Source organism: Coregonus lavaretus (assembly GCF_964263955.1).
Source record: "Coregonus lavaretus genome assembly, chromosome: 3".
Classification (NCBI taxonomy): Eukaryota; Metazoa; Chordata; class Actinopteri; order Salmoniformes; family Salmonidae; genus Coregonus; species Coregonus lavaretus.
Window position 1 is genome coordinate 10,715,292 of NC_139990.1, and position 15,075 is coordinate 10,730,366.

The 15,075-nt window shown below is 45.9% G+C and overlaps 1 protein-coding gene across 1 annotated transcript in view; it reads left to right on the plus strand.

Moving 5' to 3' along the window:
- LOC311126137 (serine/threonine-protein phosphatase 6 regulatory ankyrin repeat subunit A-like) overlaps nucleotides 1-15,075 on the plus strand; it is a 21,671-nt gene continuing 6,596 nt past the window's right edge. Inside the window, exons 1-18 of the mRNA XM_084158482.1 lie at nucleotides 1-155; nucleotides 236-340; nucleotides 816-894; nucleotides 1,010-1,124; nucleotides 8,538-8,684; nucleotides 9,035-9,103; nucleotides 9,300-9,437; nucleotides 9,528-9,639; nucleotides 9,741-9,767; nucleotides 9,913-9,987; nucleotides 10,130-10,331; nucleotides 11,089-11,176; nucleotides 11,300-11,417; nucleotides 11,771-11,990; nucleotides 12,164-12,251; nucleotides 12,566-12,649; nucleotides 14,083-14,231; nucleotides 14,364-14,446. Of these exons, the coding sequence (XP_084014608.1) occupies nucleotides 63-155; nucleotides 236-340; nucleotides 816-894; nucleotides 1,010-1,124; nucleotides 8,538-8,684; nucleotides 9,035-9,103; nucleotides 9,300-9,437; nucleotides 9,528-9,639; nucleotides 9,741-9,767; nucleotides 9,913-9,987; nucleotides 10,130-10,331; nucleotides 11,089-11,176; nucleotides 11,300-11,417; nucleotides 11,771-11,990; nucleotides 12,164-12,251; nucleotides 12,566-12,649; nucleotides 14,083-14,231; nucleotides 14,364-14,446 (1,992 nt within the window). The 5' untranslated portion in view covers nucleotides 1-62. The remainder of the gene's footprint in view (nucleotides 156-235; nucleotides 341-815; nucleotides 895-1,009; nucleotides 1,125-8,537; nucleotides 8,685-9,034; nucleotides 9,104-9,299; nucleotides 9,438-9,527; nucleotides 9,640-9,740; nucleotides 9,768-9,912; nucleotides 9,988-10,129; nucleotides 10,332-11,088; nucleotides 11,177-11,299; nucleotides 11,418-11,770; nucleotides 11,991-12,163; nucleotides 12,252-12,565; nucleotides 12,650-14,082; nucleotides 14,232-14,363; nucleotides 14,447-15,075) is intronic.

The following is a 15,075-nucleotide window of genomic DNA, read 5'->3' on the forward strand; positions in this document are numbered from 1 at the left end:
CTCTCGCTCTCCCCGCCCTCTCGCTCGCTCTCCCTCCGTCTCTCTAGATAAACCAGGGTAATATGTATGGTAACTCTGCTCTCCATATGGCCAGTTATAATGGCCAGGATATGGTGGTCAACGAACTCATAGAGGCTGGAGCCTCCATCAACCAGGTACACCTCTGTGTGTGTGCGTGTGTTGGTGCACGTGTGTTGGTGTGTATATAGTAACAGTATCTCTCTCTCTCTAACAGGTGAATGAGAGGGGTCTGTCTGCGCTGCACTTCTCAGCCTGTTCCCGCCAGGGGGCGCTGTGTCTGGAACTACTGCTGGGGAACGGAGCTAACGTCAACATCAGGGTACACACACACTGCTCCTAGGCCCACAGGGTAGTAGTGGGACATATGGTGGGGGGTGTGAGAGGAGAGCTGAAGTTGCTCAGGGCGGTAGGGTGGGTGGGTGGGTGGGGGGGGGTGAGAGAAGAGCTGAAGTTGCTCAGGGCGGTAGGGTGGGGGGGGGGGGGGGGTGAGAGAAGAGCTGAAGTTGCTCAGGGTGGGGGGTGTGAGAGAAGAGCTGAACGCCTCTCGGTGCAAGCTGCTCAGGGCAGCTGAGACAGTTTCCATAAAACCTTTAGAGTTCACACCCAGTCCTGATCTGAATAGGAAGGTTTATAACACAGGGAACGTCACCCAGTCCTGATCTGAATAGGAACGTTTATAACACGGGGAACATCACAGCTAACAATTAACTGCTTTGACAAACAGAGTCAAATGCCTCTCTCTCGCTCCCCCGCCCCCCTCTCTCTCCCTCTCACTCTCTCATTCCCCCCTCCAGAGTAAGGATGGGAAGACCCCTCTCCACATGGCAGCGGTCCATGGAAGATTCTCTCGTTCACAGGCTGTCATTCAAAACGGTGAGGCCCACCCCAAACCACCACACACACACTGCTATTGGTCTGTTAATACTTCAAACACCCTACTATTGGCTCTTTGTCTGTCTGTGTGTGTTGTGTGTGTGTGTGTGTGTAGGTGCGGAGGTGGACTGTGAGGATAAGAATGGGAACTCTCCTCTTCACATCGCTGCTCGCTACGGACACCAGTTACTGATCAACACTCTGCTCACACACGGAGCCTACACAGCCAAGTAAGACACACCACACACACACACACACACACACACATATATATATATATATATATATATATATATATATCTATATACTGCTCAAAAAAATAAAGGGAACACTTAAACAACACATCCTAGATCTGAATGAATGAAATAATCTTATTAAATACTTTTGTCTTTACATAGTTGAATGTGCTGACAACAAAATCACACAAAAATTATCAATGGAAATCAAATGTATCAACCCATGGAGGTCTGGATATGGAGTCACCCTCAAAATTAAAATGGAAAATCACACTACAGGCTGATCCAACTTTGATGTAATGTCCTTAAAACAAGTCAAAATGAGGCTCAGTAGTGTGTGTGTGGCCTCCACGTGCCTGTATGACCTCCCTACAATGCCTGGGCATGCTCCTGATGAGGTGGCGGATGGTCTCCTGAGGGATCTCCAATCAGTGGCCAGTTTATTAGGTACACCCTTATATTACCGGGTTGGACCCCCCTGTAACCATGAAGGGATGCACCTGATCAGCAACAATGTTCAGATATGCTGTGGTGTTCAAACATTGCTCAGTTGGTATCAAGGGACCTAACGTGCACCAGGAAAACATTCCCCACACCATTCTCCACCGCCACCAGCCTGTACCGTTGACAACAGGCAGGATGGGGCCATGGACTCATGCTGCTTACGCCAAATCCTGACTCTGCCATCAGCATGATACATCAGGAAACGGGATTCATCGGACCAGGCGATGTTTTTCTACTCCTCAATTGTAGGAAGGTTTAAACAGCATGATCATTACACAGGTGCACCTTGTGCTAGGGACAATAAAAGGCCACTCTAAAATATGCAGTTTGCCACAGATGTCTCAAGTTTTGGAGGAGTGTGCAATTGGCATGCTGACTGCAGGAATGTCCACCAGAGCTGTTGCCAGATAATTTAATGTTCATTTCTCTACCATAAGCCGCCTCAACATAATTTTAGAGAATTTGGCAGTACATCCAACCGGCCCCACAACCGTCAGCCCAGGAACTCCACATCCGGCTTCTTCACCTACAAGATCGTCTGAGACCAGCCACCCGGACAGCTGATGAAACTGAGGAGTATTTCTGTCTGTAATAAAGCCCTTTTGTGGGGAAAACCTCAGTCTGATTGGCTGGGCCTGGCAGTGGCTGCACCCCTGCCCAGTCATGTGAAATCCATAGATTAGGGCCTAATACATTTATTTAAATTGACTGATTTGCTTAAATGAACTGTAAAAAAAATATGTACCAGTCAAAAGTTTGGACACACCTACTCATTCAAGGGTTTTTCTTTATTTTTACTATTTTCTACATTGTAGAATAATAGTGAAGACATCAAAACAATGAAATAACACATGGAATCATGTAGTAACCAAAAAAGTGTTAAACAAATCAAAGTATTTTTTTTATATTTTAGATTCTTCAAAGTAGCCACCCTTTGCCTTGATGACAGCTTTGCACACTTTTGGCATTCTCTCAACCAGCTTCATGAGGAATGCTTTTCTAACAGTCTTGAAGGAGTTCCCACATATGCTGAGCACTTAATGGCTGCTTTTCCTTCACTCTGCAGTCCAACTCATCCCAAACCATCTCAATTGGGTTGAGGTCGGGTGATTGTGGAGGCCAGGTCATCTGATGCAGCACTCCATCACTCTCCTTGGTCAAATAGCCCATACACAGCCTGGAGGTGTGTTTTGGGTCATTGTCCTGTTGAAAAACAAATGATAGTCCCACTAAGCGCAAACCAGATGGGATGGTGTATCGCTGCAGAATGCTGTGGTGGCCATGCTGGTTAAGTGTGCCTTGAATTCTAAATAAATCACAGACAGTGTCACCAGACAGTGTCACCAGCAAAGCACCATCACACCTCCTCCTCCATGCTTCACAGTGGGAACCACACATGCAGAGATCATCCGTTCACCTAGTCTGCATCTCACAAAGACACAGCGGTTGGAACCAAAAATCTCAAATTTGGACTCATCAGACCAAAGGACAGATTTCCACCGGTCTAATGTCCATTGCTTGTGGTTCTTGGCCCAAGCAAGTCTCTTATTATTATTGGTGTCCTTTAGTAGTGGTTTCTTTGCAGCAATTCACGCAGTCTCCTCTGAACAGTTGATGTTGAGATGTGTCTGTTACTTGAACTCTGTGAAGCATTTATTTGGGCTGCAATCTGAGGTGCAGTTAACTCTAATGAACTTATGCAAAGCTATCATCAAGGCAAAGGGTGGCTACTTTGAAAAATATAAAATAGATTTTTGGTTACTACATATGTGTTATTTCATAGTTTTGATGTCTTCACTATTATTCTACAATGTAGAAAATAGTAAAAATAAAGAAAAACCCTTGAATGAGTAGGTGTGTCCAAACTTTTGACTGGTAATGTATATCTCCATATATATCTCCCTCTAGAGAGAGCGAGAGATACTGTATGTGTGTGTGTGTGTGTGTGTATATATATATATTATATATATATATATATACACATACATACATACATACATACATACATACATACATACATACATACATACATACATACAGTGGGGGAAAAAAGTATTTAGTCAGCCACCAATTGTGCAAGTTCTCCCACTTAAAAAGATGAGACAGGCCTGTAATTTTCATCATAGGTACATGTCAACTATGACAGACAAATTGAGGGAAAAAAATCCAGAAAATCACTTAGTAGGAATTTTTTATGAATTGATTTGCAAATTATGGTGGAAAATAAGTATTTGGTCACCTACAAACAAGCAAGATTTCTGGCTCTTACAGACCTGTAACTTCTTCTTTAAGAGGCTCCTCTGTCCTCCACTTGTTACCTGTATTAATGGCACCTGTTTGAACTTGTTATCAGCATAAAAGACACCTGTCCACAACCTCAAACAGTCACACTCCAAACTCCACTATGGCCAAGACCAAAGAGCTGTCAAAGGACACCAGAAACAAAATTGTAGACCTGCACCAGGCTGGGAAGACTGAATCTGCAATAGGTAAGCAGCTTGGTTTGAAGAAATCAACTGTGGGAGCAATTATTAGGAAATGGAAGACATACAAGACCACTGATAATCTCCCTCGATCTGGTGCTCCACGCAAGATCTCACCCCGTGGGGTCAAAATGATCACAAGAATGGTGAGCAAAAATCCCAGAACCACACGGGGGGACCTAGTGAATGACCTGCAGAGAGCTGGGACCAAAGTAACAAAGCCTACCATCAGTAACACACTACGCCGCCAGGGACTCAAATCCTGTAGTGCCAGACGTGTCCCCCTGCTTAAGCCAGTACATGTCCAGGCCCGTCTGAAATTTGCTAGAGTGCATTTGGATGATCCAGAAGAGGATTGGGAGAATGTCATATGGTCAGATGAAACCAAAATAGAACTTTTTGGTAAAAACTCAACTCGTCGTGTTTGGAGGACAAAGAATGCTGAGTTGCATCCAAAGAACACCATACCTACTGTGAAGCATGGGGGTGGAAACATCATGCTTTGGGGCTGTTTTTCTGCAAAGGGACCAGGACGACTGATCCGTGTAAAGGAAAGAATGAATGGGGCCACATATCGTGAGATTTTTTGTGAAAACCTCCTTCCATCAGCAAGGGCATTGAAGATGAAACGTGGCTGGGTCTTTCAGCATGACAATGATCCCAAACACACCGCCCGGGCAACGAAGGAGTGGCTTCTTAAGAAGCATTTCAAGGTCCTGGAGTGGCCTAGCCAGTCTCCAGATCTCAACCCCATAGAAAATCGTTGAAGGGAGTTGAAAGTCTGTGTTGCCCAGCGACAGCCCCAAAACATCACTGCTCTAGAGGAGATCTGCATGGAGGAATGGGCCAAAATACCAGCAACAGTGTGTGAAAACCTTGTGAAGACTTACAGAAAACGTTTGTCCTGTGTCATTGCCAACAAAGGGTATATAACAAAGTATTGAGACACTTTTGTTATTGACCAAATACTTATTTTCCACCATAATTTGCAAATAAATTCATTAAAAATCCTACAATGTGATTTTCTGGATTTTTTTTTCTCAATTTGTCTGTCATAGTTGACGTGTACCTATGATGAAAATTACAGGCCTCTCTCATCTTTTTAAGTGGGAGAACTTGCACAATTGGTGGCTGACTAAATACTTTTTTTCCCCACTGTACATACAGTGAGGAAAAAAAGTATTTGATCCCCTGCTGATTTTGTATGTTTGCCCACTGACAAAGAAATGATCCGTCTATAATTTTAATGGTAGGTTTATTTGAACAGTGAGAGACAGAATAACAACAAAGAAATCCAGAAAAACGCATGTCAAAAATTTTATAAATTGATTTGCATTTTAATGAGGGAAATAAGTATTTGACCCCCTCTCAATCAGAAAGATTTCTGGCTCCCAGGTGTTTTTATACAGGTAACGAGCTGAGATTAGGAGCACACTCTTAAAGGGAGTGCTCCTAATCTCAGTTTGTTACCTGTATAAAAGACACCTGTCCACAGAAGCAATCAATCAATCAGATTCCAAACTCTCCACCATGGCCAAGACCAAAGAGCTCTCCAAGGATGTCAGGGACAAGATTGTAGACCTACACAAGGCTGGAATGGGCTACAAGACCATCGCCAAGCAGCTTGGTGAGAAGGTGACAACAGTTGGTGCGATTATTCGCAAATGGAAGAAACACAAAAGAACTGTCAATCTCCCTCGGCCTGGGGCTCCATGCAAGATCTCACCTCGTGGAGTTGCAATGATCATGAGAATGGTGAGGAATCAGCCCAGAACTACACGGGATGATCTTGTCAATGATCTCAAGGCAGCTGGGACCATAGTCACCAAGAAAACAATTGGTAACACACTACGCCGTGAAGGACTGAAATCCTGCAGCACCCGCAAGGTCCCCCTGCTCAAGAAAGCACATACAGTCGTGGTCAAAAGTTTTGAATGACACAAGTATTGGTCTTCACAAAGATGTTACTATGGTATACTGAAGTATAATTACAAGCATTCCATAAGTGTCAAAGGCTTTTATTGACAATTACACTAAGTTTATGCAAAGAGTCAATATTTTCAGTGTTGACCCTTCTTTTTCAAGACCACTGCAATCCGCCCTGGCATGCTGTCAGTTAACTTCTGGGCCACATCCTGACTGATGGCAGCCCATTCTTGCATAATCAATGCTTGGAGTTTGTCAGAATTTGTGGGGTTTTGTTTGTCCACCCGCCTCTTGAGGATCGACCACAAGTTCTCAATGGGATTAAGGTCAGGGGAGTTTCCTGGCCATGGACCCAACATTTTAATGTTTTGTTCCCCGAGCCACTTAGTTATCACTTTTGCCTTATGGCAAGGTGCTCCATCATGCTGGAAAAGGCATTGGTTGTCACCAAACTGTTCTTGGATGGTTGGGAGAAGTTGCTCTCGGAGGATGTGTTGGTACCATTCTTTATTCATGGCTGTGTTCTTAGGAAAAATTGTGAGTGAGCCCACTCCCTTGGCTGAGAAGCAACCCCACACATGAATGGTCTCAGGATGCTTTACTGTTGGCATGACACAGGACTGATGGTAGCGCTCACCTTGTCTTCTCCGGATGCCCCAAACAATCGGAAAGGGGATTCATCAGAGAAAATTACTTTACCACAGTTCTCAGCAGTCCAATCCCTGAACCTTTTGCAGAATATCAGTCTGTCCCTGATGTTTTCTTGGAGAGAAGTGGCTTCTTTGCTGCCCTTCTTGACACCAGGCCATCCTCCAAAAGTCTTCGCCTCACTGTGTGTGTGCAGAAGCACTCACACCTGCCTGCTGCCATTCCTGAGCAAGTTCTGCACTGGTGGTGCCCGATACCGCAGCTGAATCAACTTTAGGAGACGGTCCTGGTGCTTGCTGGACTTTCTTGGGTGCCCTGACGCCTTCTTCACAACAATTGAACCTCTCTCCTTGAAGTTCTTGATGATCCGATAAATGGTTGATTTAAGTGCAATCTTACTAGCAGCAATATCCTTGCCTGTGAAACCCTTTTTGTGCAAAGCAATGATGACGGCACGTGTTTCCTTGCAGGTAACCATGGTTAACAGAGGAAGAACAATGATTTCAAGCACCACCCTCCTTTTAAAGCTTCCAGTCTGTTATTCTAACTCAATCAGCATGACAGAGTGATCTCCAGCCTTGTCCTCGTCAACACTCTCACCTGTGTTAACGAGAGAATCATTGACATGATGGCAGCTGGTCCTTTTGTGGAAAGGCTGAAATGCAGTGGAAATGTTTTTTTGGATTAAGTTCATTTTCATGGCAAAGAGGGACTTTGCAATTAATTGCAATTCATCTGATTCAACTTCTTCATGACATTCTGGAGTATATGCAAATTGCCATCATCAAAACTGAGGCAGCAGACTTAATTAGTATTTGTGTCATTCTCAAAACTTTTGACCACGACTGTATACATGCCCGTCTGAAGTTTGCCATGATTCAGAGGAGAACTGGGTGAAAGTGTTGTGGTCAGATGAGACCAAAATGGAGCTCTTTGGCATCAACTCAACTCGCCGTGTTTGGAGGAGGAGGAATGCTGCCTATGACCCCAAGAACACCACCCCCACCGTCAAACATGGAGGTGGAAACATTATGCTTTGGGGGTGTTTTTCTGCTAAGGGGACAGGACAACTTCACTGCATCAAAGGGACGATGGACGGGGCCATGTACCGTCAAATCTTGGGTGAGAACCTCCTTCCCTCAGCCAGGGCATTGAAAATTGGTCCTGGATGGGTATTCCAGCATGACAATGACCCAAAACACACGGCCAAGGCAACAAAGGAGTGGCTCAAGAAGAACCACATTAAGGTCCTGGAGTGGCCTAGCCAGTCTCCAGACCTTAATCCCATAGAAGATCTGTGGAGGGAGCTGAAGGTTCGAGTTGCCAAAAGTCAGCCTCGAAACGTTAATGACTTGGAGAAGATCTGCAAAGAGGAGTGGGACAAAATCCCTCCTGAGATGTGTGCAAACCTGGTGGCCAACTACAAGAAACGTCTGACCTCTGTGATTGCCAACAAGAGTTTTGCCACCAAGTACTAAGTCATGTTTTGCAGAGGGGTCAAATACTTATTTCCCTCATTAAAATGCAAATCAATTTATAACATTGCTGACATGCGTCTCTCACTGTTCAAATAAAATTATAGACTGATAATTTCTTTGTCAGTGGGCAAACGTACAAAATCAGCAGGGGATCAAATACTTTTTTCCCCTCACTGTATACTGTATGTATACACACACACACACACACACACACACACACACACACACACACACACACACACAGACAGACTTATCACACATGGAGCCAACACCACTTACTAAGTCTACACTCACGTACTAGACGGAGTTGGAGACCAACACAGTGACCAACACCTGGCTAAGCACCGCTGACTTGATGTTTGTTACAGGCGTGGCGTCCATGGCATGTTCCCCCTCCACCTGGCAGCTCTCAGTGGCTTCTCTGACTGCTGCAGGAAACTGCTGTCCTCAGACTTCCACATAGACACCCCTGACCACTTTGGAAGGACCTGTCTACATGCTGCGGCCGCAGGAGGGTGAGACGAGAACTCTTTAACCTCTCCCTTGTTTGTTCTCTCTCTGTCCTGTGGCGGCAGGTAGCTTAGTGGTTAAGAGCGTTGTGCCAGTAACCGAAAGGTCGCTGGTTCTAATCCCCGAGCCGACTAGGTGAAAAATCTGTCGATGTGCCCTTGAGCAAGGCACTTAACCCTAATTGCTCCTGTAAATCGCTCTGGATAAGAGCTTCTGCTAAATTAATAAAATGTTAATGTAAAAATGTCCTGTGCTCTTGGATTTTTAAGTCATTTCTGCAGTTAGCTGTTCTATCCAAGGTTCTACTGTACAATGAAACATCTCTCTTTCTCTCTGGTCACCCTCTCTCTATCAGGAACCTGGAGTGTTTGAATCTGTTGTTGAATACAGGAGCAGACTTCAACAAGAAGGACAGGTTTGGAAGGTCAGTGGTTCAGCTTCACATTCAGTGTTTGTGTGCGTACATGCCTGCAAAAAGACACATTCTCTGTAAAGAAGATGAATGTTCTTCCCCTTCTCTCCAGGGGTGTATTCATTCTGCCGATTCTGTTGCAAAACGTTTCTTAAACGGAAGCAAATGGACTCCATGCCTGTTGTGACAGTAACTCTCTTCTCTCCAGGACTCCTCTTCACTACGCCTGTTGTAACAGTAACTCTCAGTGTGTGTTTGCCCTGGTGGGGTCTGGCGCTGGAGTCAACGAGCTGGATGAGAGGGGCTGTTCTCCTCTACACTACGCTGCTGCTGGCACAGAGGGAAAGTAAGTAATAGTAACCTCTGTCTGTCTGACTGTCTCTGTCTGTCTGACTGACTGACTGACTGACTGACTGATCCTCTGTGTGTGTGTCAGGTGTGTAGAGTACCTGTTGAGGAGCGATGCCAACCCAGGGATCAGAGACCGACAGGGCTACAACCCAGTCCACTACGCATCGGCATACGGACACACACTCTGCCTTGAACTGGTTAGTATATCCTGGTTGTACATTACCTACCCGGTACACCATTACATACTGCCCACTACAGGTAGGGACTGGGTTTGACACAATGTCTTCTTGTTTTTCAGATAGCCAGGGAGACTCCTCTAGACGTGGTAAGTAGCTGGACTACATTAGTGGTATGATGACACAGGAGAGGAGCATCCTCTGCGGCTTGTTCTAATGTTATAGCTTTAAGAGAATAATAATGAAGGTTCTCTTTCTCTCCTCTCTCTCTCTCTCTCTCTCTCTCTCTCTCAGCTGATGGAGACATCAGGTACAGACATCCTGAGTGACTCTGATAACCACGCCCTCATCAGCCCCCTTCACCTTGCGGTGAGTCACACACACTCCGCTGTCAGTTAGTCTGTAGGTTACTAGAAAAATCTAAACGCTTTAAGTGGGGCACAATGCAAGGAAGTTTGGGAACCACTGTGATAAACATATAGATTTGGATTGGTTGGTGTGGGTTCTCCAGGCGTACCATGGTCACTGTGGTGTGTTGGAGGTGTTGGCTGCCGGTCTGTTGGAGGTGGACATTCGGACCCCTGACGGCCGGACCCCGCTCTCCCTAGCCTGCTCCAGGGGCCACCAGGAGTGTGTGTCACTGTTACTGCACCACGGAGCTCACACACACACCAAGGATTACACACTGAAGAGGACAGCCTTACACGCTGCAGGTATTATATGTATTACACACCGCAGATACATACAGACACACCACAGAGCTAAGACGCACACCACAGAGCTAAGACGCACACCACAGAGCTAAGACGCACACCACAGAGCTAAGACGCACACCACAGAGCTAAGACGCGCACCACAGCGCTAACAGACGCGCACCACAGCGCTAACAGACGCGCACCACAGCGCTAACAGACGCGCACCACAGCGCTAACAGACGCGCACCACAGCGCTAACAGACGCGCACCACAGCGCTAACAGACGCGCACCACAGCGCTAACAGACGCGCACCACAGCGCTAACAGACGCGCACCACAGCGCTAACAGACGCGCACCACAGCGCTAACAGACGCGCACCACAGCGCTAACAGACGCGCACCACAGCGCTAACAGACGCGCACCACAGCGCCAACAGACGCGCACCACAGCGCTAACAGACGCGCACCACAGCGCCAACAGACGCGCACCACAGCGCCAACAGACGCGCACCACAGCGCCAACAGACGCGCACCACAGCGCCAACAGACGCGCACCACAGAGCTAACAGATGCACCACAGAGCTAACAGATGCACCACAGACGCACCACAGAGTTAACAGACGCACCACAGAGCTAACAGACACACAATGACTACACACAGAAGACAACACTCATACACCCTCTAGAGGTACAAACACATACACACACACACACACACAGACACACACTGCATACCCATCTTATTTCCTAACCCTGAGTGTGTCTCCTCCTGCAGCGATGAACGGCCACTCTGACTGTCTCCATCTCCTCATCAACAACATAGACACACACAACTCTGTAGACGTACAAGACGCCAACGGACAGTAAGTGTGTGTGAGAGAGGAATGTATTGACTGTTTGAGCTAACTAACTTTTATAATTGGCTGATTAATCAATGATCGATTGATTGAGTGATTGTTAAATATATTGATTGTGTGTGTGTATAGGACCCCTCTGATGCTGGCGGTACTGAGCGGACACACAGAGAGTGTGTATTCTCTACTGAGTAGAGGAGCTAACGTAGAGGCTAAAGACCACTGGGGCAGGACTGCACTACACCGCGGGGTGACGCACTAACTCCCTAGTCCCTATACACTCAAACACACACACACACACACACACACACACAGAGAAGCACAAACGCAAAAAACACACACACACCATATACACATACAGTGCATTCGGAAAGTATTCAGACCCCTTGACTTTTTCCACATTTTGTTATGTTACAGCCTTATTCTAAAATGTACATCAATCTACACACAATACCCCATAATTACAAAGCAAAAAACTGAAGGGGTCTGAATACTTTCCGAATGCACTGTACACCATACATACACACACACAAACACACCACACATGCAAACTCAGACACAAGAACACGCACACACTTACAATAATCTGTTTTGTTTCGCCAGGCGGTGTCGGGTCATGAGGAGTGTGTGGAGGCGTTGTTGCAGCGCGGGGCGAGTGTGTGTGTGTGCGACCGGGCGGGGCGCTCTCCGCTACACCTGGCGGCGGCCTGCGGACACACCGGGGTGCTGGGAGCACTACTACAGGCTGCTAATGCCTCGCACACACACACACTTCTTACCGACAACCACGGATACACACCACTGCACTGGGCCTGCTACAACGGTAAACACGCACACACAGCGTTAGAGAATCATGAGATTAATGTTGGTTAACTGTTCAGAATGAATGAATGATTAACTAGAATGATATATAGAAAATAGAAGTGATTTGCTCTTGACTGTTTCTCTCTCTCTCTCTCTCTCTCTCTCTCTCTCTCTCTCTCTCTCTCTCTCCAGGTTATGATGGGTGTGTAGAGTTGTTGTTGGAACAGGAAGTGTTCAGGAAGACACAGGGAAACCACTTCAGTCCTCTGCACTGTGCCGTGTAAGCCTTAACTCTCGAATGCCTAGGCTTAAGCTCAGGGTGCTAACACAGTCTTGTGGGTTCGAACCCAGTGAGTCACTCGTTTGCTAAGATTCACAGGTCCTAGTATGTCTATGACCACCAAAATAAATATATGATCACTAAAAAGGTGTAATTTGTGTTACATGGGGATGTAAATAAAATATTCAATGAGTGTAAAAGTGTGATTTGGAAATTATGCAGACAATTACATTGATAGAACCCACAATCTATCTGCAATATTAAAGCTGATCTACCCCCTAAAGAAAAAAAGTGTTTCCTCTCTGCTGTTTCAGTATGAATGACAACGAGGGAGTCGCTGAGATGTTGATCAACTCTCTGGGTTCTGCTATAGTCAACACTACAGACACCAAGGGCAGGTGAGACACATTATTACACGCACATATACATTCACTGGACAGTTTATTAGGTACACCCATCTAGTACTGGCTCAGACCCCCCTTTGCCTCCAGAACAGTCTGACTTCTTCGGGGCATCGATTCTACAAGTTGTCACAAACGTTCCTTGCTCAATTGGTATCAAGGGACCTAACGTGTGCCAGGAAACATTCCCCACACCATTACACCACCACCACCAGCCTGTACCAGGCAGGATGGGTCCATGAACTCATGCTGCTTACGTCAAATCCTGACTCTGCCATCAGCATGACGCAACAGGGACCGGGATTCGTCGGACCAGGCAATGTTTTTCCAGTCCTCAATTGTCCAGTGTTGGTGATTGTGTGCCAACTGGAGCCACTTCTTCTTGTTTTTAGCTGATAGGAGTGGAACCCGGTGTGGTCGTCTGCTGCAATAGCCCATCCGTGACAAGGACCGACAAATTGTTCCGAGATGCCGTTCTGCACACCACTGTTGTACTGCACCGTTATTTGTCGGTTTGTGGCCCGCCTGTTAGCTTGCATTATTCTTGCCATTCTCCTTCGACCTCTCTCATCAACGAGCAGTTTACCTAATAAACTGTCCAGTAGTGTTTTATTACACACAAATTATTAAACACACACACACAGAAACACACTCACAGGGCTGGCCCTAGACTTTTGGGTGCCCTAAGCGAAATGTTGCACCTCACGGGCAAAACATTTTAGTCCCCCCTCTCTTGTCGGTGAAGAGAAGGGGGAAAAAAGTGTATAATGAATTTCCTGCAATTCTACAAATTTTTCCGTGGGGCGCAGAGAAGATTTAACAATTTTATAACTAATTTCATGCAATTCTACTAATTTTGCAATGGGGCAGAGAGAACATTTAGCAGTTTTATAGTTAATTTCCTGAAATTCTACACATTTTGCCATAGGGTGGAGAGACATTTTTGCAGTTTAAAACGAATTTCCTGCAATTTTCCAAATGTTGCCATGAATTTTGCCATGACCATGTTAATATGATAGCTTAGTGAGAGTAAATAAAATCAATGTGCGCCCCCTGGAGGTCAGGGCCCATGGGCACGAGCCCTTCTTGCCCGCTCGATAATTCAACTAAGTGTAGATAGCTGGCTAGACTCACTTAACAATAAATACATAAAAATTGGCCTAATTTAGTGACTGTCTGTGACTGACATAACGAGAAAAACTTCTGATAAACAACCAAATTTCAAAATGGCACCTGCTGTATTCTACTATTCTAACTCTCAATAGTAAGTTGAGACCCGACAGAGGTTTTTTTGGGGGGGGTTGGGGGCCCCTTAGCGGACGGGGCCCTAAGCGGCTTATGCCCAGGGCCGGCCCTACAAACGCACACACACACATACTCTCAGAACGTGAGCTGTGTGTGTAACAGTGTGTGTTGTCACCCTGCTGTAGGTCTCCCCTCCATGCGGCAGCATTCTCGGACCATGTGGAGTGTGTGTCCTTGTTGTTGAGTCACGGTGCGCAGGCGAACACCTCCGACACACACACACGGACCACACCGCTGATGATGGCAGCGCACAATGGACAGACCAACGCTGTAGGTCAGTACACACTCTCTACCCCTCCTCCTCTCGTCCCCTCTACCTATCCCTCATCCCTTACCTCTTCTGATATAACTGTTTGCTGGTCTCTCTCTCTCTCTCTCTCTCTCTCTCTCTCTCTCTCTCATATAGAGGTGTTGGTGAGCAGTGCTAAGGCAGACCTCACACTACAGGATACTAACAAGAACACAGCCCTTCACCTGGCATGTAGCAAGGTAATACACACACAAGCACCATACAATGCCTTGCAAAAGTATTCATCCCCCTTGCCGTTTTTCCTATTTTGTTGCATTACAACCTGTAATTTAAATGGATTTTTATTTGGATTTCATGTAATGGACATACACAAAATAGTCCAAATTGGTGAAGTTAAATGAAAAAAATAACTTGTTTCAAAAAATTCTAAAAAATTCATAATGGAAAAGTGGTGCGTGCATATGTATTCACCCCCTTTGCTATGAAGCCCCTAAATAAGATCTGGTGCAACCAATTACCTTCAGAAGTCACATAATTAGTTAAATAAAATCCACCTGTGTGCAATCGAAGTGTCACATGATCTCAGTATATATATACACCTGTTCTGAAAGGCCCCAGAGTCTGCAACACCACTAAGCAAGGGGCACCACCAAGCAAGTGGCACCATGAAGACCAAGGAGCTCTCCAAACAGGTCAGGGACAAAGTTGTGAAGAAGTACAGATCAGGGTTGGGTTATAAAAAAATATCAGAAGCACCATTAAATCCATTATTAAAAAATGGAAAGAATATGGCAAACCTGCCAAGAGAGGGCCGCCCACCAAAACTCACGGACCAGGCAAGGAGGGCATTAATCAGAGAGGCAACAAA